The sequence below is a fragment of the Mustelus asterias genome, chromosome 16, assembly GCF_964213995.1.
Source record: "Mustelus asterias chromosome 16, sMusAst1.hap1.1, whole genome shotgun sequence".
NCBI classification, from domain to species: domain Eukaryota; kingdom Metazoa; phylum Chordata; class Chondrichthyes; order Carcharhiniformes; family Triakidae; genus Mustelus; species Mustelus asterias.
The window spans coordinates 92,881,762-92,908,886 of NC_135816.1; the positions used below are offsets into that span (position 1 = coordinate 92,881,762).

The following is a 27,125-nucleotide window of genomic DNA, read 5'->3' on the forward strand; positions in this document are numbered from 1 at the left end:
CTTCGGCACAATAAAAGTCAACACTCATGTAACCAACCGAATTTGTCTGGATCCCCACTAATGATCGATCTTACAATATTCCATAATGCTTCAGGGGGTACATATTTATCCGACCCTTAAAGGAACTTATTGGATTTGTGGAAATAAGGCATATCCACGGTTGCCTTTCGGATGGAAGGGGTCATGTTACCTTGGATATGTAGTCCCACACATTTACCATCTGTAGTTGAGAATTCTGATTAATTCTAAATACCCAACATGAGGATAATTAGCAGCCAATGTTTTAATATGTGGTTTGAGAAGGATACAAAATATGTAAGTAACATCTTAATAATGTCTCTAAGAAATGAATTTGTAACATGCCAGTAAAATGAAGGATGTATTCATGAAAGATATCAGCATAAATTAGGCAACAAAGTAAATTACCCAGGCTGGATGATAATACCAAAAGATAAAGCTGTCTTTTGGTATTGGAGCCGGTTTAAATTGGTTAGAGAAACGTTGAATCATAAGAAGCCATTTTTGGGAGAGTCCTTCCGTAAAAGGGACAGGCAAATGACAGATCAATATTTGAAGGTGTCAAAGTATGATTAATTGAAGGACATGCCATTGTTAAGTTGACAGAACAGTGAATGAATGAAATTGCCTTTAAATAAATGCTGGGCTGATTAATCTGATAATGAAAACCATAACCAATTCTGCTCTTTGGCATGAAATCTCAGATCTTTTGTGAAAGCCTGTTAGCTCACTAGCTGTGTAGGTGGATCCATTGATCTCCCATTTTGGCCAAAATGAGATTTGTCTTGTCTTAATTGTATGTTTGTTTGAATATTGTTAATTTGTAATGTTTTTGATTCTAACATGCTCACAACACAATTTTAATTTCATTGCATTTTATTTTAATTTCATTTTAATTTTAATTTCATTGAGCTGAATAAACTTTATTTTAATTTTAATATAATTTAATATAATTTTAATTTCATTGAACTGAATAGACTTTTTTTTGCCTTTGTGAAATGAAATGTTTAATGAAAAGATTTAAATTAATCAGATTTAAATTTAAAGATTAAAATAAAGATTTAAATTAATCTTTAAATTAATCAGGCCACCTAAAAGAATTTCCCACATCATCATCCTTACCAGCTTCCGACTGGGAGAAAACGACGTACCCTTGTGGGATTAGACAACTTCTTTGAAAAAATAATGCCCCCGTATGCGTATGTATGATTGTCAATCGAGATTGAAGCCATTATCTCAATTTTGGAACAGGTTGCCAATGATACCGCTGCAGCCCTTACTGAGATCAGTGATGAGATGGTTGCAATGCGCACAGTAGTATTACAGAATTGGATGGCATTACACTTCATATTGGGAGCTAAGGGTGGAACATTTTGATTTGATTTGCTTTATTATTGTCACATGTATTAGTATAGAGTGAAATGTATTGTTTGTTGTGCATTATACAGACAAAGCATACTGTACGCATAGAAGGAAAGGAGAGAGTGCAGAATGTAGTGTTACAGTCATAGCTAGGGTGTGGAAGGGATCAACTGAATGCGAGGTAGGTCCATTCAAAAGTCTGGTGGTGGCAGGGAAGAAGCTAATCTTGAGTCGGTTGGTGCATGTCCTCAGACTTTTGTATATTTTTCCTGATTGAAGAAGGTGGAAGAGACTATGTCTGGGGTGGTGGAGTCCTTGATTATGTTGACTGCTTTTCTGGGGCAGTGGAAAGTGTAGACAATGTCAATGGATGGTTTGAGTAATCAACTGGGCTTCGTTCACAGTCATTTGCAATTTATAATCAACTGGGCTTCGTTCATAGCCATTTGTAATTTGTTGCAGTCTTGAACAGAACAGGAGCCATACCAAGCTGTAATACAGCTGGAAAGAATGCTTTCTTTGGTGCATCTGTAGAAGTTGGTGACATGCTAGATTTCCTTAGTCTCCTGAAAAAGTAGAGGTGTCAGTGTGTTTTCTTAACTACAGCATCCGCATGGAGGGACCAGGACAGGTTGTTAGTGATCTAGACACTTAAAGGTTGGAAGCTCTCGACCATTTCTACTTCGTCCCTATTGATGTAGACAGGGGTATGCCCTCCACTACACTTCCTGATGTCGATAACTATCTAGGCTTGCAAAATCCTACTAACGGTCCTGGCTTGAGACAATTCACACTTCTTTAACCCTGTTCATATCCCTCTCTCCACTCGTACTGTCTGTACCTGTAAATACTCGATTACGTGTAAAGACTCACATTCCAACCATTGTCTTGCAATTGCGTCTTTGTCTATATATGGTTTCTTTGTGAAGCCTACCTCTCCACTCACCAGATGAAGGAGCAGCGCTCCGAAAGCTTGTGATTCTGTTGGACTTCAACCTGGTGTTGTGAGGCTCCTTACTGTGCCTACCCCAGTCCAACGTCAGCATCTCTACATCATGTTCTGAATGATGACAGTATTAACCTTCTCTGTAACCTGTCCTAAACTTCTGTCAGCTTATTTATTATTCTAATGGTAATGTTCCCAGTTATTCCTTTAAATTACCCCTTAGAACATAAGAACTAGGAGCAGGAGTATACCATCTGGTCCCTCGAGCCAACTCCGCCATTCAACAAGATCATGGCTGATCTTTTCGTGGACTCAGCTCCTGTTTTAATTTAATCATAATCGCTCATTTCACGAACAAATGTTGAAATGCTGGCTCTACACCCACAGGGTTTGATCTGTTTAAAGCCACAAACAGAAGGGTCATTTTCAATGGAATTTCAATAAAATCAGCTTTCAAAATGATACCGCGTTTCAGCCAATGAATGGGAGCCGGGCTGAGCCACGCCCCGCATTGACTCCGATTGGTTGGAGGACCAGTAGCTTCCTGCTTAGTCCTCCAGCCCCGCCTTCCATTTCTATTGGTCTGTAGACGCCGTCAATCACTCGGGGCATTGCGAGCTGGAGCATGCGTAGTGCGCATATGAAACTGGTGTCAGGCGGCTGCGCGAAAACTGGGAGCGGGTGAGAAACTGAGGTCGGTTGGAAGGTATCGAGTCTTCGTCAATACCCTGCATTGTATTGACTTCCTTTTTAGCCAGGTAAGTCAATACAGAATCAACTTATCATTTCATAAGGACCTGTGAAGGCCCCGAGTGAGGAGCTCCGGGATTTGATGGGCGGCAGCACGCATGAGCAGACTGAGCGAGATCCTGGATCAGCCCCTCATGTTTTGGAGGTAAAATACTATCATGGATATGAGTTTGGATAACCAACAGGAGAGAGTATGTCTATATGGGTAATCGTGTAGCGGATAAAGTATTGTTACGGATAGGTGATTGGATGGTTAACAGGAAACAGTAGGTATAAATGGGTAATTATGTAGGGAGTAAAATGTTGACATAGATAGGAGATTGGATAGTCACAGAAAAGAGAGGGTGGGTGTAAATGGTTCATGGTGTCGGCGTTAAAATGTTCAAAGGGGTATGTTTTTGTATAGCTAACAGGAAACAATGGGTAATTGTGTCGGGGATAAAATATTGTCATGGATAGGAGATTGGATAGTTAACAGGAAATGGAGTAAGTATAAATGGGTCAGGGTGTGTGGTTAAAATATTGAGAGAGATAGGAAATTCGATTGGTTACAAACAGATTGACCATGATCCTATTGAATGATGGAGCTAATTCATATAATTCTAATTCATATTAAATTGTGGAGATTTTGTGATGGATTTGGATTGCATCACAAGAGGGAGTATGTCAGACAGGAACTTAAATCTTTGAGGAACATGAGAGGAAAATAATGTTCCATGAAATCTATTGTTTGTTCTGAATTTCTATCCTGTACTTATAATGATGACTTTGATGAACTCCTTCTACAGGGTCTTAAAAAGGAAGGATTCACAGATGCTAAACAGAAATCCAACATCATAATTCAAGTCCAAATATCATCTGACTTTGAATGAGGAGGAAGAAGTGTTTGGCTGTCTATCTGTGGGAGAACATTTCAAACTTCAGTGTGATCGGAAAAACCTCGAGGTACACACCCCTGAGTGAGGGTTCAAGTGACTGACTGTGGAAAGAGCGTTACCAAATTACACAGCCTGAAAAAAACTTAATGCCATTCACAGCAGAGAGAAACCATATACATGTGGATGTGGCTTCAATTGATTGTCCAACCTGGAAAGACACAAGGACACCGGCACCACGGAGAAACCTTGGAAGTGTGAAGACTGTGGGAAGGGATTCAATTATCCATCCCTGCTGGAACTCCATCGACGAATTCACACTCGGCAGAAACCATGGAAATGTGAGGATTGTGGTAAAAGATTTAATTACCCAGAGCAACTGGAAAACCATCGACGCAATCACACTGGGGAGAAACCATGGAAATGTGAGGATTGTGGCAAAGGATTCAATTACCCATCACTGCTGAAAAACCATCAACGCTGTCACACTGCAGCTGACACCAGAGAGAAACCGTGGAAATGTGAAGATTGTGGTAAAGGATTTGATTATCCATCTCTGCTGAAAAACCATCGACGCAGTCACACTGGGGAGAGGCCGTGGAAATGTGGGGACTGTGGTAAAAGGTTCAATTATCGACATCTGCTGGAAGTCCATCGACGTAGTCACACTGGGGAGAAGCCGTTTATCTGTTCCGTGTGTGGGAAGGGGTTCATTAAGTCATCCTGCCTCATGATACACCAGCGAATTCACACCGAGGAGAAGCCTTTCAGCTGCACTTCTTGTGGGAAGAGGTTCAGGCAATCATCGAAGCTCAATGCACATCAGCAAGTTCACACTGAGGAGAGACTGTTCACCTGCTCTGTGTGCGGTAAGGGATTCAGTCGGTCTGCCTACCTCATGATACACGAGAGGGTTCACACTCAGGAGAAGCCCTTTAGCTGCACGTCCTGTGGGAAGAGGTTCAGACAGTCAGCCAACCTAGTTACACACCAGCGAATTCACACTGGGGAGAGACCGTTCAGTTGCACCTCCTGTGGAAAGGGCTTCAGGAGGTCGTCCAGCCTGAGCACACACCAGCGAGTTCACACTGGGGAGAGACCATACACCTGCTCTGTCTGTGGGAAGGGATTCACTCAGTCAGCCAGCCTCGTGTCGCACAAGCGAATTCACAGTGAGGAGAAGCCCTTCAGCTGCACATCCTGTGGAAAGAGGTTCAGGCATCCTTCCACCCTCAGTGCACACCAACGTACTCATACCGGGGAACGGCCATTCCCCTGCTCTATGTGCGGGAAGGGATTCACTCAGTCACGATATCTACTGAAACACCAGCAAAATCACAAGTGACTGCAAGGGATGCACTCTGCTGTTTAACACATTCAGGACTGACTGTCCAACAACAGTAAGTTTCTTTCTGCTGATGTTAACAACTTGATAACAATAAAATTATGAACTTTTACTTAAATCCTAAATTGAACTTTGCTGGAAAATATATAATCCAATGTCTGAAAGATTCCACTGATTAGCAGCTCCAATGAGAAATTGCTGATTAACCCTTGCTGACAATTCTTATTGGCTTACGCATTCTTCACATGACACTGCCATTATGAAATTAAACTGTCAAGGACCATGAAACAAAATAGCAAAAATATTTTACAGCCACATCAATAAAAGCTTCATCAATAAAAACTTCAATAATCGACACTGATATTGATGAAGTTTAGAAGTTGCTGAGTTGAATCATTTCTGACACAGCAGCAGCAACATTTGGAAATGGTGGAAACTACAACAAAACCTGGTTGGAGACCCACTCAGCAGAGATGACATCTTGCATTTGAACCAAAAAACAAAGTCTACCTGATGTGCAACATAAACCCAACAGCTGGAACATGGCATAACTTGAAAGCGACCAAGACAGTCATGCAAAAGAGAGGAAGATACTGTACAAATAAACACTGGATCAATAAATCGAAACTGCCTGTGACAACAGAAACCCAGGTGTGATGTGTGTTGGAATCAAGGCGGCATTTGGTCCACCAAAGTTTGCCCCCCTGAAGTCAGCAGATGTTGAAATTTTGTTTTTATTCCTTCATGGGACATGGGTGTCACTGGCTGGCCAGCATTTGCCCATCCCTAGTTGCCCAAGGGCATTGAGAGTCAACCACATTACTGTGGCTCTGGAGTCACATGTAGGCCAGACCAGATAAGGACGGCAGATTTCCTTCCCGAAAGGACATTAGTGAACCAGATGGGTTTTTCCGACAATTGATGATGGTTTCATGGTCATCAGTAGATTCTTAATTCCAGATAATTTTTATTGAATTCGAATTCCACCAGCTGCCATGGTGGAGTTCGAACCTGGGTCCCCAGAATATTAGCTGGGTTTTTGGATTAATAGTCGAGGCACTAGGCACTAGGCCACTGCCTCCCCACAAGTACTCACCCAGTTTGATTACTCACCGACAAAACTGGATGTGCCAGATGGGTCGAATATTACTGTGAGCTGCATTTACAGGGGACGGACATCTCCCAGATGCTCTCTCACAGCTTCCTGTCATGGTTGTGCTGCACATGGAAGTCTGATCACTTGTGCTTGAAAGGCCACGAATTGTTTAGCAAACAGAAAGACTCCCAGCATGGATGGAATTCCAGCTGAATTGCTCAAACAGACCTTCAGGACATCCTGCTCCTTTGGGCGATAGGATCCACTTCACCGGACATGCATGATGCAAAGATCAACAGCATATTATAAACCAAGGTGACAGAGGAGATTGCAACAATTACAGGGGCATCTCACACCCGAGCATTACAGGGAAGACCTTCACTGTGGCAATGCTAAATGAGTTCATCCACTTGCACACAGAATGTATCTAGAAGCAAAGTGAGGTATCTGTGCTGACAAACCTACAGTGGACATGATTTTCTAATACACCAGCTACAAGAGAGTTGTACAGTTGTTATTTAATCTAAATGCTGCCTACTTCTCCAGAGGAAAGTATAATTACTGGATGAAAGCAAATCTTTATGAATTACAATGTATTTATACGATTGTTAATGATACTGAAAAGTTTGATTCCCTGAATGTAAGCTTCAGCATTGAACTTATGATTCAGAGATTACAACCTATTGGAAGCTCTATCCACTTTAACTCTTTCACTGAGAAGATTGAAACTTATCTGTAAAAGCTCGCTTTTTTTGTTTTATTACAGTCATTTGGAAAGGTACCTGAAGGGAGAGTGAAAAAACAACAACACAAATTGGACAAAGTGGAGAAAAATGTCATAAGAATTGGAAAAACAATGTTTAAAATGGTGTTTAAGAACCGGGGAACCTTGAACTTTTGTTGGAAATGTATTTACAACACGCTGATAATTTTAAATTGTGTGAGATCATCTGCACTGGGGGGGGGGGGGGGGGGTGTGGGGGAGGAGGGTGATGATCTATGGTCACGGGAATGATCCAGGGTGAGGGGGGATGATCCACTGTGGAGAGGATGATGTGCATGGGGGTGAAGGGGGTGAATCTGTTTATAGTTACCATATTTACTAGAAATGTTTTTATGTTTATTCTTGGGGGCTGCTCAAAGGTTCATGTTGCTAATTCTGACAATTTTATTTGCCCTAATTATGGACAGAATGTAATCAAGGCATTAGGAAAACAAGCTCATAGCTGGGTCAGCCAGAAGTCAGTTTGTCATAAGTCAGCAGGGACATTCCCTCCTTAAGGTTGGGAGCTCTGTAAGAAATAAGGTCCAATAATCTTGTAAAATCTTCAGAAATTTATTGAATATTATAGGAATTGCTCTCTCTGGGTTGACAAACATTTCTGCCAATGACAATCTATAACACAGACTCTGAAACAAGAAAAAGCTTATCGGATGGTGGATTTCATGATCCTGTATGTAAACCAGCTGTCTGAATAAAGGTGAAACAGAATGTCCCAACAAGTAATAAACTTGGAAATTAATTCATAGATTTTTGATGGAAATAGGAAGGATTACCTTAAATGCCTGTCCCTTGCTCATGAACAATTGAATAAGTGATAGTGATTGACACAAGACCTGATAGGGCTTTTGAGACAGAAAATCATTTCAAAGAGCTTCTCACAGTGATCCATGCTGGCTTCAGCCAAACATGTTGGCCCAAGGAGACTGACAAAAGATAAGCTGCCAAATCCAGCCTAGGAGATAATCTTTATATTCCATTTTTCCGATCTGGGTCCAGTAAACCATTCCAAGGAGACTGAAAACTCCATCCAGGGAGATCGACATCCCTTCCCTCCGTTCAGTTGTCCAATCAGGGACCAGTGAACTGTGTGTACATGTTCTGGGCCATATGTCTTTTCTCCCTATTTAGTTGATGTCTGATATCAAAACTGCAGCTTCTTAATAAAATTCTTTCAAATTATCAATGAATTGAAACCTCTTTTTGCTTAATCTGTGACTCCCACACTAAAATCTAACACTTGTCTATGGACAAATTGTAGGTATGAGAACCAAAATAGTCCAGAATAATGTTGAGGTGTTAGTTGTGGCTCAATTGGCACATTCCTATCTCTGTGTCAGGAGATTGTGCGTTTAAATCCACATCCAGAAACATGAGTGTTTCATCCAGGTTGATATTCTGATGCAATACTGAGGGAGCACTGCACTGTCACAGATCCCATCTTCCAGCTGAGACTTTCAACTTTGGCCCCAATCTCCCCACAGTTGGGTGTAAAGGTTCCTGTGAGGTATTGCAAAGAGCAGAGGAGTTCTGCCTCGTGTCCTGCTCAATATTTATCCCTCAACAAACATCACTGAGCAGATTCTCTGGTCACAATCACATTTCTATTTGTGGGAACTTGCTGCATTATTTGATGACTGCATTTCCTACATTACAACAGTGACTAACTTCAAAAAAGCCTCATTGGCTGTGAAGCACTTTGGGACATCCTGAAAGGCTCCATAGAAATACAAATCTTCCATTCACAAAGGAGAAAAGACCCAAAAATGGAACAGTCAGTATTAGGATATCAGTCAGTCTCCTCTCAGACACAAACTGATTTCATCAACCGTCAGAATGAACATGATTCTATCCTGAATGTGATTAACAGCAGCAAAAGCATCAGAGTGAAACCCATGCAGTCACTTGCGAAGTCACTGGTACCTCAGCAGGGTAGATGTTAGGTTAAATCACTTTCACACACTGAGCACATAACCACTCCCTCCCCAGTGTGAGTGCACTGGTGTTTCAGCAGATCAGTTAAACATTTAATCCTTTTTTCAGTGTGGACAAGCTGATACGAAATGAGTGCACTTAAACGAGTGAATCCCTTGCCACAAACACAGCAACTGAATAGCCTATTTTTATTAATTAAAGGATGTGAGTTTCACCGGCAAGGCCAGTATTTATTACTCATCCCTAATTGGCTTGGGAAGGTGGTGATGATCTGCCTTCATGAACCGCTGCTGTCCATGTGCTGCAGGTACACCCAGCAGGCTGCAGGAAGGATTTCCAAGATGTTGACCCAGTGATAGTGAAGGAACAGTGATATATTTTCAAATCCGGATGGTGAGTGGCTTGGAGGGGAGCTTCCAGGAGGTATTTCGATGTATCTTCCACGCTTGTCCTTCCAATTGGTCGTGAGTTTGGGAGATGCTGCCAGAGCCTTGGTGAGTTCCTGCAATGCGTCTTGTAGATGGAACACTCTGCTGCTAGTGTGTGTGTCAGTGGAGGGAGTGAATGTTTGTGTAAGGGACACAGTCAAGCGGGCTGCTTTGCCCTAGATGGTATCAAGCAAGTCGAGAGTATTCCATCACACTTTTGACATATGCCTTGTAGATGATAGAAAAGCTTTGGGAGTGAGGACGTTACTCAACACAGGATTCAAATTTTCTGACCTGCTCACGTAGACACATTTTTTAGCGGGACGGGAGATTCTCACATCAGCTGATTTGGGAGGGGGGTTCATTCATGCGGTCCCGCCGCGATAGCATCTTCCATCACCAGATTTCCGGCGGCATCAGCTCTATGCCGGAAATCGGCAGTTAGGTGCGGAAATTATTTACATACTCATTTGAATTTCATTTATGTGAGATTAGCAGGCCTGGGACTAAAATCTCCAGCCCCACTAGCATCACACCCTCATCAGAGTGACTCACTCAAGCAGGGTTTACAGTAGCTTCCCACTAACGCAAAACAAGCACCCCGACCTTCCTGGAGTGAAACAGGGGGGCAATCGAAGCCCTGGAGAGGATCGGTTAGCATGGGCATTGGCAACCGGGCAATGCCCATCTGGGCCCACTGGCGCTGCCCAAGGGGAAAAGTGCCAATGCCCAGGGGACACCTTGGCACTACCCATTGAGCATGGGGCAGTGCCAAGGGGTGGTGCCTCTGGAAGGGTGGGATCCATGGGGCGGGGCCTGATGGGGTGATCGGTGTGGGTGGGGGTTCCCGCTGCCACTCTGTAGAGACGATCGATGTGGGTAGGAGGGAAGCCAGTGATCGGGGTGGTACTGTGGGGGTGGGGAATTGGGTGGGTTGGAAAGAGGGGTTCAGGGCTGACTCAGAAATGGTCGGGGTGGAGGGGGGGAAGCGAACAGGCCATGGGGAGGCTCGGAGGGTCAGCAATGCGGGCATCGCAGGGCTGGCCAGCATTTGGGCAGCCAGCAGTACGGGGCCACTGCACATGCACTGATCCCTATGCTGTCAGACTCCTGAATAGGAATAGTCCCCACCCACAGCTTTATTATGATATACACACTCATGACCTCTGGAGTGCACAGTGTGGGAGATTCTTCTCTGAACTCCCACTGAAAAAAAACAGCGTGAATTACAACAGTTTTCACGCAAATTAGACACTTAGAATTTTTTTGGGAGAATTCCGGCCATTATTTTTCATAACTATTCCCGTTCAGTCTCTGGTGAGTCGTAACCTGTAGAATATTGATAACTTGTCCTCACAAAACCTGAGTATGAGTTGGTTTATGGCTCAGCAGGTTCCCTGTGCTTTTCAAACACTTCCCACAGTCAGAGCATTGAAACTGCCTCTTATCAGTGTGAAGAAGCTGATGTTTACTGAGCTGCAATGATTGAGTGAATCCCTTCCATCTACATGGAGCTGGTGAATGGCCTCTTCCCAGTGTGAATACGCTGGTGTTTCATTAGTTCATTTCTGTTTGTAAATGTCTTCCTACAGTTTGAACATTTACATGGTCTCTCAGCGGAGTGAATAGTTTTGAGACTGCTGATACCACAGAAAGCAGTTCATGGAGATAGATGTAGCTCTCGGGGCGAAAAAGATCAAAGGATATGGGGGGGAAGGCAGGATCAGGCTATTCAATTGGGTGACCAGCCATGATCATTACGAATGGTAGAGCAGGCTTGAAGTGCCGAATGGCCGACTTCTTCTCCTATTTCTATGTTTCTATGATAGAATAGCATGTGAATCCCTTCCTACGCAAAGAGCAGGTGAATGGGTCCTCCGCTGTGTGAATACTTTGGTGTTGACTGAGGTGAGACAAAGCAGTGATTTCCTTCCCACACAGAGTAACTGAACAGTTTTTCTCCAGTGTAAACATGCTTGTGTTCAGTGAGGGTGGAAAACTGCTTGAACCTCTTGCCACACTGAGAGAAGATGAATGATTTCCCCAGTGTGAACGCGCAGATGTTCAGTGAGGTGCGAAGCACAAGTGAATCCCTTCCCACACATGGAGCAAGTGAAGGGTCTCTCCCCAGTGTGAACACGTAGATGTTCAGTGAGGTGGAATGCACAAGTGAATCCCCTCCCACATACAGGGCAAGTGAAAGGCCTCTCCCCAGTGTGAACACGCTTGTGTTCAGTGAGGTGGGAAGCGCAAGTGAATGCCTTCCCACACATGGAGCAGGTGAAGGGCCTCTCCCCAGTGTGAAGACGTAGATGTTCAGTGAGGTGGGAAGCACAAGTGAATTCCTTCCCACAAACGGGGCAAGTAAAGGGCCTCTCCCCAGTGTGAACACGTAAATGTTCGGTGAGGTGGGATAATTGCCTGAAATTTTTCTCACACTGAGAGCAACTGAACGGTCTCTCCTCAATGTGAACTTGTTGGTGTTGAATTAAACCCTCATTGCTCTTGAAACACTTCCCACAGACAAAGCATTTAAAAGGTCTCTCCTCAGAGTGGACTTGTTGATGTTGAGTTAAACCCTCGTTGCTCTTAAAACACTTCCCACAGAGAGAGCATTTAAAAGGTCTCTCTTCAGAGTGAACTTGTTGATGTTGAATCAAACCCTCACAGTTCTTAAAGCTCTTCTCACACTGAGAGCAACTGAATGGTCTCTCCTCAGAGTGAACTTGTTGATGTTGAATTAAACCTGCGTTGCTCTTAAAACACTTTGCACAGAGAGAGCATTTAAAAGGTCTCTCTTCACTGTGAACTTGCTGGTGTTGAATTAAACCTCCAGAACTCTTAAAGCTCTCCCTACAGACAGAGCATTTGAAAGGTCTTTCCTCAGTGTGGACTTGCTGGTGTTGAATTAAACCCCCAGAACTCTTAAAACTCTCCCTACACACATAGCACTTGAAAGGTCTCTCCTCAGTGTGAACATGCTGGTGTTGAATTAAACCCCCAGAACTCTTAAAACTCTTCCCACAGACAGAGCATTGAAAAGGTCTCTCCTCAGAGTGAACTTGCTGGTGTTGAATGAAACCCTCATTGCTCTTAAAGCTTTTTTCACAATCAGAACATTTGAAAGGTCGCTCCTCGGTGTGAACTTGCTGATGTTGAATTAGGCCCCCATTGCTCTTAAAGCTTTTTTCACAGTCAGAACATTTGAAAGGCCTCTCCTCAGTGTGAACTTGCTGGTGTGACACTAGGTTAAATGACCGAGCAAATCCTTTACCACACACAGAGCAGGTAAATGGTTTCTCTACAGTGTGAGTGCGTCGATGCATTTTCAGTCGAGATGGGGACCTGAATCCCTTCCCACAGTCCCAACATTTCCATGGTTTCTCCATGGTGTGGGTGTCCTTGTGTTTCTCCAGGTCTGACGATCAATTGAATCCTTGTCCACACAAACAACGTTGGTATGATTTCTCCAGGCTATGAATGGTTTCAGGCTAACTGGTAAAAGCACTTTCCACAGTCACTGCTCTGGAACAGTCTGTATCGGGTCTGTGTGTGTCGGGCCTTTTCAGTCACGCAGATGTTGGAAAACCTTTTGCAGATAAAATATTCTCCTTCCACATTTAAAGGCTGATGACATTCTGGTGCTGATGAACTGAGAGACACTGTCAGATCTTGAGTTTGCGATCTGGAATTCCTCTCATTCCACGACCTGGAAAGGAAGTTTACAGAAGTTTTCACTGTCAGTACAGGATAGAAATTCAAAACAGAGAATTCTAGCTCCTGTGGAATATTGTTTCCCTCTTACAACTGGAAATGAGAAAATGGTTGAGGCATTGAACAGGTATTTTGAGTCGGTCTTCGAAGTGAAGACACAAATAACATGCCAAAAAGTGATGACAGGAAGGCTATGGCAGGTGAGAACCTAGAAACTATCATTATCACGAAAGAGGTAGTGTTGGGCAAGTTAATGAGGTTAAAGGTAGACAAGTCTCCTGGTCCTGATGGAATGCATCCCTGGGTACTAAAAGAGATGGCGGGAGAAATAGCAAATGCACGAGTGGTAATTTACCAAAATTCACTGGACTCTGGGGTGGTTCCCGCAGATTGGAAAACAGCAAATGTGACGCCACTGTTTGAAAAAGGAGGTAGACAAAAGGCAGGTAACTTTAGACCGGTTAGCTTAACTTCAGTAGTCGGGAAAATGCTTGAATCTATCATCATGGAAGAAATAGCGAGACATCTGGATATAAATTGTCTCACTGGTAAGACGCAGCACAGGTTCATGAAGGAAAGGTCATGTTTGATTAAGGTGGTGGAATTCTTTAAGAACATTATATGTGCAGTGGACAATGGGGAACCTGTGGATGTGGTGTATCTGGATTTTCAGAAGGCATTTGACAAGGTGCTGCACCGAACACTGCTACATAAGAGAAAGGTGCACAGTGTTACGGGTAATGTAATAGCATGGATAGAGGATTGGTTAACGTCAGAAAACAAAGAGTGGGGGTAAATGGGTGTTTTTCTGGTTGGCGATCAGTGACTAGTGGTGTGCCTCAGGGATCAGTGTTGGGACCGCAATTGTTTACGATTTACATAGATGATTTGGAGTTGGGGATCAAGTGTGGTGTGTCAAAATTTGCAGATGACACTAAGATGGATGGCCCAGCAAAATGTGCAGAGGACGCTGAAAGTCTGCAAAGGGATATAGATAGTCTACGTGAGTGGGCGAGGGTCTGGCAGATGGAGTACAATGTTGGTAAATGTGAGGTCATCCATTTTGGTAGGAATAACAGCAAAATGGACTATTATTTAAATGGTAAAAAATTGCAGCATTGTGCTGTGCAGAGGGACCTGGGTGTCCTTGTGCAGGAATCTCAAGGAGTTGGTTTGCAGGTGCAGCAGGTAATTAAGAAGGCAAATGGAATTTTGTCCTTTCTTGCGAGAGGGATGGATTTTGAAAACAATAAGATTATGTTGCAGCTGTATAAGATGCTGGTGAGGCCACACTTGGAGTAATGTGTGCAGTTTTGGTCTCCTTACTTGAGAAAGGATATAGTGGCACTGGAGGGGGTTCAGAGGAGATTCACTAAGTTGATTCCGGAGTTGAGAGGGTTGGTTTATGAGGAGAGACTGAGGAGACTGGGCTATACTCATTGGAACTCAGAAGAATGAGGGGAGATCTTATAGAAACATATAAGATTATTAAGGGAAGAGATAAAATAGAAGCAGGGAAATTGTTTCCACTGGGGGCATAGCCTCAAAATAAGAGTAAGCAGATTTAGGACTGAGTTGAGGAGGAACTTCTTCACACAAACGGTTGTGAATCTGTGGAATTCCCTGCCCAGTGAAGCAGTTGAGGCTACCTCATTGGATGATTTTAAGGCAAGAATAGATAAATTTTTGAACAGTAAAGGAATTAAGGGTTATTGTGAGCGGGCGGGTAAGTGGAGCTGAGACCACAAAAAGATCAGCCATGATCATATTGAATGGCGGAGCAGGCTCGAGAGGCCAGATGGCCTACTCCTGCTCCTAGTTCTTATGTTCTATGATGCATGGGATTCATGGTGACTTGGCCACTTGGATTCAGAATTGGCTTGTACATAGTAGTCAGAGTGCAATGGTGGAAGGGTGTTTTTCTGGTTGGAGGTCTGTGGCTAGTGGTGTTCCACAGGGATCCATACTGGGACCTCTACTGTTTGTGATATATATAAATGACCTGGGATGAAAACATAGATGGGTGGGTTAGTAAGTTTGCAGATGACACAAAGATAAGTGTAGTTGTGGATCGTGTAGAAGGTTGTCAAAGGTTACAGCGGGATATAGATCAGATGCAGATATAGGTGGAGAAATGGCAGATGGAGTTTAATCTGGGCAAATGTGAGGTGTTGCGCTTTGGGAGATCAAATGTAAGTATACAGTTAATGGCAGGAGCCTGAACAGCATTGATGTACTGAAGGATCTTGCGGTTCCTGAAATAGAAGTAGATAGGGTGGTAAAGAAGGCATATGGCATGCTTGCCTTTATTGGTTGGGGCAGTGGGTCAGGATGTCATGTTGCAGTTTTATAAAACTTTGGTTAGCCCACACTGAGTATTGCATTCAATTCTGGTCGCCATATTGCAGGAAGGATGTGGAGGCTTTGGAGAGGGTGCAGAAGAGGTTTACTAGGATGCTGTCTGGATTAGAGGAACGAACCATAAGGAGAGGCTAGACAAACTCGGAGTGTTTTCTCTGGAGTCGTGGAAGCTGAGGGGAGACCTGGTAGAAGTGTATAAAATTATGAGAGGCATCAAAAGGGTTGACAGTCAGAATTTCTTTCCCAGAGTTGAAATGTCTAGTTCGAGGGGAAATGCACTTAAGGCGAGTGGGGGAAAGTTCAAAGGAGATGTGAGGGACCAGTTTTTTTTATACAAAGAGTGGTAAATGTCTGGAATGCACAGCCAGGGCTGGTGGTGGAGACAGATACAATAGGGGCATTTAAGGGGCTTTTAGATAAGCACATGAATATGCAAGGAATAGAGGGATATGATGTGAACCAGTGGATCCACTCTGTCTGCAGCTCCCTCTGAAAATCCTAGGATGCAAGGTCATGGGCTCTCGGGGAGTAACAACATAGAACAGTACAGCACAGGAACAGGTCCTTTGGCCTGCAATTTTGTGCCAAAGATGACGCCAAATGGTGGATTATTTATCCAGAAATATCAGGAGCTGCAGAAAGTCCCCGATCAAGGAGAGGCAGAAGGGATTAGTTTAATTTGGCGTCACCTTTGGCACAACATCGTGGGCCAAAGGGCCTGTTCCTGTGCTGTACTGTTCGATGTTCTAACTCCCCTAGAGCCTGGCTTTGCATCCTAGGATTTTCAGAGGGAGCTGCAGGCAGAGTGGATCCACTAGTTCACATCATCCAAAATTCCAGAGACACACAGAGACTTTGAAACCCCGCCCACTCCCTCTTCCCTCACCAAGATGGCCACCCATGTGACCCGATCACTGAATAAGCCGAACCTTTCTCTCGCACGATTGCGGCCAGTTGCCAGGGTAACTCTGGCCCACAAGACCAGGTTAAAGTCCAACAGGTTTATTTGGTAGCACAAGCCACTAGCTTTCGGAGCGCTGCCCCTTCATCAGGTAAGTGGGAGTTCTGTTCACAAACAGGGCAAATAAAGACACAAACTCAATTTACAAAATAATGGTTGGAATGTGAGTTTTTACAAGTAATCATGTCTTAAAGGTATAGGCAATGTGAATGGAGAGAGGGTTAAGCACAGGTTAAAGAGATGTGTATTGTCTCCAGCCAGGACAGTTAGTGAGATTTTGCAAGCCCAGGCAAGTCTTGGGGGTTACAGATAGTGTGACATGAACCCAAGATCCCGGTTGAGGCCGTCCTCATGTGTGCGGAACTTGGCTATCAGTCTCTGCTCAGCGACTCTGCGTTGTTGTGTGTCGTGAAGGCCACCTTGGAGAACGCTTACCCGAAGATCAGAGGCCGAATGCCCGTGACCGCTGAAGTGTTCCCCAACAGGAAGAGAACACTCTTGCCTGGTGATTTCGAGCGGTGTTCATTCATCCATTGTCGTAGCGTCTGCATGGTCTCCCCAATGTGCCATGCCTCGGGACATCCTTTCCTGCAGCGTATCAGGTAGACAACATTGGCTGAGTTGCAAGTGTATGTACCGTGTACCTGGTGGATGGTGTTCTCACGTGAAATGATGGCATCTGTGTCGATGATCCGGCACGTCTTGCAGAGATTGCTGTGGCAGGGTTATGTGGTGTCGTGGTCACTGTTCTCCTGAAGGCTGGATAGTTTGCTGTGGACAATGGTCTGTTTGAGGTTGTGCGGTTGTTTGAAGGCAAGAAGTGGGGGTGTGGGGATGGCCTTGGCGAAATGTTCGTCTTCATCAATGACATGTTGAAGGCTCCAGAGAAGATGTCGTAGCTTCTCTGGGCAAGTCCTGGACGACGAAGGGTACTCTGTCCGCCGTGTCCCGTGTTTGTCTTCTGAGGAGGTCCGTGTGGTTTTCAACTGTGGCACGTTGGAACTGTCGATCGATGAGTCGAACGCCATATCCGGTTCTTATGAGTGCATGTTTCAGCGTCTGGAGGTGTCTGTTGCGATCCTCCTCATCTGAGCGGATCCTGTGTATACGGAGGGCTTGTACATAGGGGATGGCTTCTTTAACGTGTTTAGGGTGAAAGCTGGAGAAGTGGAGCATCGTGAGGTTATCCGTGGGCTTGCGGTACAGTGAGGTGCTGAGGTGACCGTCCTTGATGGAGATGCATGTGTCCAAGAATGCAACCGATTCCGGAGAGTAGTCCATGGTGAGTCTGATGGTGGGATGGAACTTGTTGATGTCATCATATAGTTGTTTCAGTGATTGTTCACCATGAGTCCAGAGAAAGAAAATGTCATCGATGTATCTAGTGTATAGCATCGGTTGAAGGTGCTCTGCGGTGAAGAGGTTTTGTTCGAAGCACGTTAAGGAAGCCATCCCCTATGGACAAGCCCTCTGTATACACGGCATCTGCTCAGATGAGGAGGATCGCAACAGACACCTCCAGACGCTGAAACATGCACTCATAAGAACCGGATATGGCGTTCGACTCATCGATCGACAGTTCCAACGTGCCACAGTTGAAAACCACACGGACCTCCTCAGAAGACAAACACGGGACACGGCGGACAGAGTACCCTTCGTCGTCCAGTACTTCCCCGGAGCGGAGAAGCTATGACATCTTCTCCGGAGCCTACAACATGTCATTGATGAAGACGAACATGTCGCCAAGGCCATCCCCACACCCCCACTCAAAAACCGCACAACCTCAAACAGACTATTGTCCACAGCAAACTACCCAACCTTCAGGAGAACAGTGACCTCGACACCACACAACCCTGCCACAGCAACCTCTGCAAGACGTGCCGGATCATCGACACGGATTCCATCATCTCACGTGAGAACACCATCCACCAGGTACACGGTACATACACTTGCAACTCAGCCAATGTTGTCTACCTGATACTCTGCAGGAAAGGATGACCCGAGGCATGGTACATTGGGGAGACCATGCAGACGCTACGACAACGGATGAATGAACACCGCTCGAAATCACCAGGCAAGAGTGTTCTCTTCCTGTTGGGGAACACTTCAGCGGTCACGGGCATTCGGCCTCTGATCTTCAGGTAAGCGTTCTCCAAGGCGGCCTTCACGACACACGACAACGCAGAGTCGCTGGGCAGAGACTGATAGCCAAGTTCCGCACACATGAGGACGGCCTCAACCGGGATCTTGGGTTCACACTATCTGTAACCCCCACGACTTGCCTGGATTTGCAAAATCTCACTAACTGTCCTGGCTCGAGACAATACACATCTCTTTAACCTGTGCTTAACCCTCTCTCCACTCACATTGTCTGTACCTTTAAGACTTGATTACCTGCAAAGACTTGCATTCCAACCATTATTTTGTAAATTAAGTTTGGGTTTTTATATGCCCTGTTTGTGAACAGAACTCCCACTTACCTGATGAAGGGGCAGCGCTCCGAAAGCCAGTGGCTTGTGCTACCAAATAACCCTGTTGGACTTTAACCTGGTGTTGTGAGACTTCTTACTGTGTTTACCCCAGTCCAACGCCGGCATCTCCACATCAACCCTGGCCCGTCAGGGAGAAGAACGTTATATAGACGTCAATATAACGCCTCTCTGGTTCGCCCTAATTCCCAACCGCAAAATGGCGGACAATGAGTCCGCTCCCCGGGACTTGTCACCGCGGGGTAAACACGGAGCCTATAGCCTCTTATTCGGACCTCGGCTTACCCCAGAAGTTTGTAAAGTTCCCAGGGCGCCCTCGGTTTCTCTCCCTCCCCTGCGCTCACAATCAGCTCCCGCCTCCCAAACCGTCCGCTCGCCTCCAATTTTCGACATCAATGACACTGCGCATGGTCAGAACACAAACCGGGTCCGCACCTGCGCACTGGCGTCCTATCGTTACTGATAGGGGACTTTCTGCAGCTCCTAGTATTCTGGGTAAATAATCCACCATTGGTGACATTAAAGTTATTGGCGTCCCAATCGAGATCAGGGCCAGAGCATAAACAGATAAATCATGTATAAACCCGAATAAGGTGACCTTCATCTCTGATGCAATCTGTGCAATTCACTATCCATCCCCAATATCAGTCGGAAAAATGCCCAGTAAGATGATCCACGAGGAACAGCCTTTGTACCACTGATATTTATAGTTTAGAATCGTAATCTGGCCGAGGGAATAAGTAACTGTCAAAATTTGCGGCTGATACCACAAGATTCAGAATGGCGCCGAAGCGTGCCGACCTCTTGTGAGCTGTTCCTAGCATGCTCTCTCGATCGATCTTTTGCTTTTGTTCTATGCTTTGAAAACTGAACTATAACTCTTTTAAACCCTCTCATAATGTTTTATTTAAATCTTTTCCTCACCCAAGCTATGACTGTAACACTATATTCTGCATCCTGTCATTTCCTTCTCCCTTATGTGCTCTACGAACGGTATGTTTTGTCTATATAACGTACAAAAAAAAATCAATATTTTTTCACTGTATTCCAATACATGTGACAATAATAAATCAAATCAAATTGTGGTGTATAGTTAATGAATGATGGGGAGGAATGATATAGTGGCATTGTCACTTGATGATTAATCCAGAGACCCAGAGCAATGTACTGAGGACCCGGGTTCCAATATCACCTTGGCAGATGGTGACGTTAATACCAGTCTTATGATGACTATGTTGATGTCATGTAGGCGATAAAATTAGAGATGCAAACGATATATATTTTTAAAATACAACAAGACTGTCTGTCTGGTCAATGATTTGGCAAATGATAACATGTAAAATGATGTCCTTTGGTAGGAAAAGTACAAAAATACAACAAGAAAGTTAACAAGAATTCAGAAATAATGAAGTTATACAATTTGTATAGTTCTGGTTTCTGTCGTATAAAAAAGGGGAAAAGAAGACTAGGTGAAATTGTGGAAAAGATTTGCAAGAATGATATCAGAATTGAGAGTTTGTTGTTACTCTGAAAGATTGGAGTTTCGTTTAAGATTTCAAAAATTGATTTTTCTTATCATTTCCACTTATGAGAAAATCAAGGGGCAGGATAGTATGATTGTAACCGATAAGTCCAACAGGGAACTAAGGAGAAAATTCTGTACTCTGAGACTTGCTAGATTGGCTGCAGCTTTTGTCTGACATCCAGTACTGGATAGGCAGAACTTTCTTCCAATTACATATTGGGAAGAGGGAAACAACTATCGTAGACCCTGCTACAGATTCGACTCCCAAACTGTAATAGCGTGGCACTTCAGTCTTCATTAAGGCACTCAAGGCTTTATTAGGAACAAGAAGGTACTTATTAATGAAGAGAAATTTAGTACAGCGGGGTGCAGCCAGCCTGGCTACTCCAGTCCTTACATGCTTACTGTGTGGCTTTTGGACGGATTCTGCCCCAGAGAAGACTCCATCCTCTGGGGTGATCACCCACTCTCGGTCCCCATTGACCTCTCGAGTCAGGTAACCCACTTCTGCTGTGCTGCCTTAAAGAGACAGACAGAACAATTACTACATCCCTCTCCCTCTAGTTTTTATACAGTCTTCGAAATCAATTTACTCAAACCCACATACCAAATAAACATTATACACACAATTTAGACATTTGTAAATCGATGTAGTGATTGTTCAATTGAGGCTCGTTTTTAAAATAAAACTTCTACTGGTAGACTTATCTATGCACAGTTGCAAATATAGTCTTGCATAGACTCTTCAACTATTCACAGTTCCAAATATAGTCTTGTATGGTCCTTTCCAAATTCTGTACTGGACTGTGCACTGACCATGGACTACAAACTTCACTATGTGGACGGTGCCACTCTCTAATCCTTGATCCTTTTCTCTGTTGAGCATCTTACTCTACCATGCATGTATGTGCCATTATCAGATGCAATACAGTTGAATGCCTTGGCAACTCACTCATAATCTAGGTCCGCCACTTGTCAAGGAAATGGTTGTGGTACTCTATTTCCGGTACTTAGGTCATAAAAGCCCTGCAGTACAGAAGGAAGCTATTCAGCCCATCGAGTCTGCACCAACAACATCTCACCTAGGTCCTATCCCTGTAACCCCCATATTTACCCCGCTTATCCCTCTAACCTACACATCTCAGGACACTAACGGACAATTTAGCATGGCCAATGCACCCAACCTGCACATTTTTGGACTGGGAGGAAACCAGAACAACTGGAGGAAACCCAGGCAGATACAGGGAGAACGTGCAAATTCCACACAGACAATAACCCAAGCCTAGAATCGAACCCAGGTCCCTGGAGCAGCAGTGCTAACCACTGTGCCACCGTGCTCCCCACCATATGCCAACATTCCTTCTGTTTCTAGCATTGCTAGTGTGACCTTTTCAGGAATCTTGGTCTGCTATGTAATCACAGTTTGCTTCTCTGCCTCAATTTCTCCTTTGTTTAATTCTCTCTGACACAACATCCACAACTGAGAGTGGCTTTATTTTCCAATCTCTTCATTTCATCTCCTGCATTACTGAATCTTCTGCTTGGACATGTGTACATCTTTATTCCTGGGTTTGCCCATTGCTATGTCCTCCTCAGCACCTTAAAATGTTAGCTTCTTCTTGTCTGCAGAATTCTAATTTATCAAGCTCATTTGTATATTCAACATGGCTGGTAGTTTGATCACTCAAGTGGATCTCTAGAAAATTTGCTATGGGAAATGATAGCTCTGCTCTAACCTCTGCCTCAATAACACAGTCATCCCTCCATTAGACAAGACAGGGTGTCCTACATGAGCACCATGGATCAAATCTTTTATGTGTTTTACTCTGAGATTAATTTGAGATTTGGTTTATTTATTTTTCAGTTAAATGTGTGTTAAAAATCGGAGGGTTTTTTTCCAAAACTGGAAGTAGGCCCAGGAGAAACCTGGGAAGGTTTTTGGAGGGTTTAAAAGCAGGCTGCACTTCTGAGCGGGCAGTGTTGGGAGCGGGCAGTGGAGTGAGCAGGGAGCAGAGTGTGAGCTGTAAGTGCTTTGGCTCACAGGGCTTCGGGGGAAAGGGCAAAGCGGGGTAGGAGCGGGGTAGGTTTTTTTTCTTTTCCTTTCCTATAAAGGAAAAGGGTAGCTATGAGTGATAGGCCAGTTTGTTGCTTTTTGTGTGGGATGTGGGAGTTCCTGGAAACACCTAGCCGCCCGGAGGTTCATGTTTGCACCAGGTGCATGGAACTGCAGCTCCTGAGGGACTGCGTCAGGGAACTGGGGCAGTGGCTTGATGATCTTAGTCTAGTCAGGGAGAATGAGAGACAAATAGACATGTTACACCGGGGCTTCAGGGGGAAGACACACGTGGGTCACAGTTAGGAGGAGTAAAGGTCATAAGGGTAACGTACCAGAGAGTATTCCAGTGGCTGTCTCTCATAATAGGAAGGGCTCAGTGACAGGTGTGAGAGGGGAGGGGAGTGAGCAATTAGTGGTGGGGTCACCTGTGGTTGTCCCCCTCCAAAACAAGTATGTTGCTTTGGATAGTGTGGAGGAGGACGACTCTCCAGGGGTAAGCCACAGTGACCAGGTCACTGGCACACAGTCAGGCTCTGTGGCTGGAAAGGAAAGTGAGGGATTAGGAGAGCAATAGTGGTGGGGAACACGTCGGTTAGAGGCACGGACAGGCGATTCTGTGGGTGCGAACAGGACTCCAGGATGGTGGTCTGCCTACCTGGTGCTGGGGTACTCGATGTCTCCGAGCAGATAGGAGGCATATTAAAAGGGGAGGATAAAGAAACGGATGTCATTGTACACATTGGTGCAAATGACGTAGATAGGAAGAGCAGGGGGATCCTACAAGAGCAATTCAGGGAGTTGGGAAATAGGCTAAAAAGTAGGGCCACCAGGGTGCTAATCTCTGGGCTGCTCCCAATGCCTAGGACCAGTGAGGGTAGGAATAGGGAGAAAGTACAATTGAACGCTTGGCTAAAGGACTGGTCCAGGAGGGAGGGCTTCATATTCCTGGATCACTGGGAAGTTTTCAAGAGAGGATGGCACCTGTACAAGAAGGACAGGTCACAACTAAATTGGAAGGGCACGAATATCCTGGCTGGGAGCTTTGCTAGTGCAGTTCAGGTGGGTTTAAACTAATATGGCAGGGGGGCGGGGATTAAAATATTATGTCTACAAGTGTAGAGGCTGGGGACGAGCTTGGGGCCAGGACAAGGCTGGCAAAGAAGAAGAGCACTCTGGGGGAGGATGACCTCACTGGGCCTGGAGGTCTGGAGTGCATCTACTTCAATGCAAAGAGCGTAGCAGGTAAGACAGACGAACGTAGGGCCTTAATGCTTATGAGGAATTTGGATGTGTTTGCGGTGACAGAGACTTGTTTGAAAGAGGGACAGGACTGGCAGCTGAATATTCCGGGGTACAAGTGTTTTAGGTGAGACAGAGGAGGGGCCAAAAGAGGTGGGGGAGTAGCAGTATTAGTTAGAGAGCATATTACAGCAGTGCAGAGGGAGGACAATTCAGAGGGGTCATGTAATGAGTCACTGTGGGTGGAGCTCAGAAATAGGAAGGGCACAGTCACTATGTTGGGGGTACACTACAGGCCCTCCAACAGCCCAAGGGAAGTGGAAGAACGGATATGTCAGGAGATAATGGATAGGTGCAGGAAAAATAGGGTTGTTGTAGTGGGAGACTTCAATTTCCCTGGTATAGACTGGAAATCGCGTAGGGCCTGGAGTCTGAATGGGGAGGCATTTGTAAAATGCGTACAGGAAGTTTCTTTGGAACAATATTTAGATAGCCCGACTAGAGAGGGGTCTATACTGGACCTAGTAATGGGGAACGAGCCAGGTCAGGTCTTCACAGTTGGTAGGGCTGCAGGATAGGCATGTGCCTGTAAAAAAGAAGGATAGGAAGAGTAGGATTCAAGAACCGTGGATAACCAGGGAAATTGAGGGATTGGTCAAAAAGAAGAGAGAGGTGTACGTTAGGTCAAGGCAGCTAAAAACGGAGGGAGCTCTGGAGGAATACAAAGAAAGTAGGAAAGAACTCAAACGAGGAATTAGAAGGGCAAAAAGGGGTCACAAAATGTCCTTGGCAGACAGGATTAAGGAGAATCCCAAGGCATTTTATTCATACGTTAGGAACAAAAGGGTTGTCAGGGAAAAAATCGGACCTCTCAGGGACAAAAGTGGGGAATTATGCTTAGAGCCCAAAGAAGTAGGGGAGATCCGAAATGAACACTTTGCGTCGGTATTCACAAAGGAGAGGGATATGTTGACTGGGAGTGTCTCGGAGGGGAGTGTTGACCCGTTAGAGAAACTCTCCATTACAAGGGAGGAAGTGTTATGTTTTTTAGGGAATATAAAGACTGACAAATCCCCAGGGCCTGATGGAATCTATCCAAGGCTGCTCAGGGAGACGAGAGATGAAATCACTGGGCCTCTGACGCAAATCTTTGTCTCGTCACTGGACACAGGTGAGGTCCCAGAGGATTGGAGGATAGCTAATGTGGTCCCGTTATTTAAGAAGGGTAGGAACGATAACCCAGGAAATTATAGGCCGGTGAGCTTGACGTCCGTGGTATGGAAGTTGTTGGAGAGGATTCTGAGAAACAGGATGTATGCGCATTTAGAAAGGAATAAACTCATTAACGATAGTCAGCATGGTTTTGTGAGAGGGAGGTCATGCCTCACTAACCTGGTGGAGTTTTTTGAAGAAGTGACTAGAATGGTTGACAAGGGAAGGGCCATGGATGTCGTCTGTATGGACTTTAGTAAAGTGTTTGACAAAGTCCCTCATGGTAGGTTGGTGCAAAAGGTTGGATCTCATGGGATAAAGGGGGAGGTGGCTAGATGGGTGGAGAACTGGCTTGGTCACGGAAGACAGAGGATGGTAGTGGAAGGGTCTTTTTCCGGCTGGATGCCTGTGATTAGTGGTGTTCCGCAGGGCTCTGTATTGGGACCTCTGCTGTTTGTGATTTATATAAACGATCTGGAAGAAGGTGTAACTGGAGTGATCAGTAAGATTGCGGACCACACAAAAATGGCTAGACTTGCAGATAGTGAGGAACATTGTCAGAGGCTACAGGAGGATACAGATAGGCTGGAAATTTGGGCAAAGAAATGGCAGATGGAGTTCAATCCAGATAAATGCGAAGTGATGCATTTTGGTAGAACTAACGTAGAGGGGAGCTATACGATAAATGGCAGAACCATAAGGGGTGTAGATACGCAGAGGGACCTCGGTGAGCAAGTCCACAGATCCTTGAAGGTGATGTCACAGGTGGAGAAGGTAGTGAATAAGGCATATGGCATGCTTGACTTTATAGGACGGGGCATAGAGTATAAAAGTTGGGGTCTGATATTGCAGTTGTATAGAACGTTGGTTCGGCCGCATTTGGAATACTGCGCCCAGTTCTGATCACCACACTACCAGAAGGACGTGGAGGCTTTAGAGAGAGTGCAGAGGAGGTTTACCAGGATGTTGCCGGGTTTGGACGGCTTAGTTATGAGGAGAGATTGGATAAACTGGGGTTGTTCTCACTGGAAAGACGGAGGATGAGGGGTGACCTAATAGAGGTGTATAAAATTATGAAAGGCATAGATAGGCTTCTTTTTCCCAGGTTGGTGGTGACGTTCACGAGGGGTCATAGGTTCATGGTGACGAGGGGGCGAGGTTTAACATGGATATCAGAAGGACGTATTTTACACAGAGGGTGGTGGGGGCCTGGAATGCACCGCCGGGCAAGCTGGTGGAAGTGGACACACTGGGAACGTTTAAGACTTATCTAGATAGCCACATGAACGGAGTGGGAATGGAAGGATACAAAAGAATGGTCTAGTTTGGACCAGGGAGCGGAGTGGGCTTGGAGGGCCGAAGGGCCTGTTCCTGTGCTGTATTGTTCTTTGTTCTTTGTTTGTTCTTTTTATTAACAGTTCCCTCACCCAACGATAACTTTTATTGCCTGGGGTTTGGTTTGCTCTCCTAGAATTCCGTGCTATGACCTCTGTTGCTGAGTTCTGCTTGTGCTTTTTCTCTCAACCCTTTTTTAGCTTTGATTCACATCTCCAACTCCATTTCCTTCACAGTTTAATGTTGAATGCTGTACTGTTTCTTAGTGGTCTTTAGAAATTTCCTAGCTACTTCCATCTTTTTCATGCTTCATTTTTTTTTAGCTTTGATGCAACTGGGCCACTCCTCATATAGATTAGGGTCACAAACATTTACTTCATTTTCTAACTTTTGTAGCTCTCAGTTAAGTTTATCCAACTCTTTTCTCTTCACTGTTACTACTTCTGGTGTGGCTTGTCTTATTTTCTGACTGATTAAAACTTGATTGTTCACTGATAGTTTATGGCTAAAACTTTCAAGGAACTTCTCATTGCACTCCAAAATGATGGCCGCAACTGAATCTTGCTGCCTTCAGCCCTTCATTTAGTCACTTTGGGTCTTCTGTTGCACTCTTCCTGGGTTCTCTCCATGAACCACCGCCTTCCCCTCACACCCTCCCTCCCCCACTACATGCCAATATTCCCCCCTCTTCGGGGTT

General features: G+C 44.8%; 2 protein-coding genes across 3 annotated transcripts; one reads left to right on the forward strand and one right to left on the reverse strand.

Moving 5' to 3' along the window:
- Positions 1-2,931: 2,931 nt before the first annotated feature.
- LOC144505299 (uncharacterized) lies at positions 2,932-7,876 on the forward strand. Of its 2 annotated transcripts, none has more exons than XM_078231400.1 (2): positions 2,932-3,084; positions 3,865-7,876. In XM_078231400.1, exon 2 carries the CDS (start codon positions 4,682-4,684, stop codon positions 5,294-5,296), a length of 615 nt encoding a protein of 204 aa, XP_078087526.1. In that variant the 5' UTR covers positions 2,932-3,084; positions 3,865-4,681; the 3' UTR covers positions 5,297-7,876. The 2 variants fall into 2 exon arrangements, 1 of the variants encoding a protein (XP_078087526.1); XR_013499806.1 differs by having other exon boundaries at positions 3,007-3,221; positions 3,865-4,281.
- A 2,096-nt stretch (positions 7,877-9,972) lies between these two features.
- On the reverse strand, positions 9,973-19,444 carry LOC144505297 (uncharacterized). Its single transcript, XM_078231395.1, has 2 exons — positions 19,347-19,444; positions 9,973-13,245 (listed from the first exon to the last, which is right to left on the reverse strand). Exon 2 carries the CDS (start codon positions 12,923-12,925, stop codon positions 11,519-11,521), a length of 1,407 nt encoding a protein of 468 aa, XP_078087521.1. The 5' UTR covers positions 12,926-13,245; positions 19,347-19,444; the 3' UTR covers positions 9,973-11,518.
- Positions 19,445-27,125: the final 7,681 nt, after the last annotated feature.

Bases quoted from the DNA above. Each gene is read 5' to 3' on its own strand.
- LOC144505299 (XM_078231400.1), top strand. From the start codon at position 4,682: ATGATACACCAGCGAATTCACACCGAGGAGAAGCCTTTCAGCTGCACT.
- LOC144505297 (XM_078231395.1), bottom strand. From the start codon at position 12,925: ATGGAGAAACCATGGAAATGTTGGGACTGTGGGAAGGGATTCAGGTCC.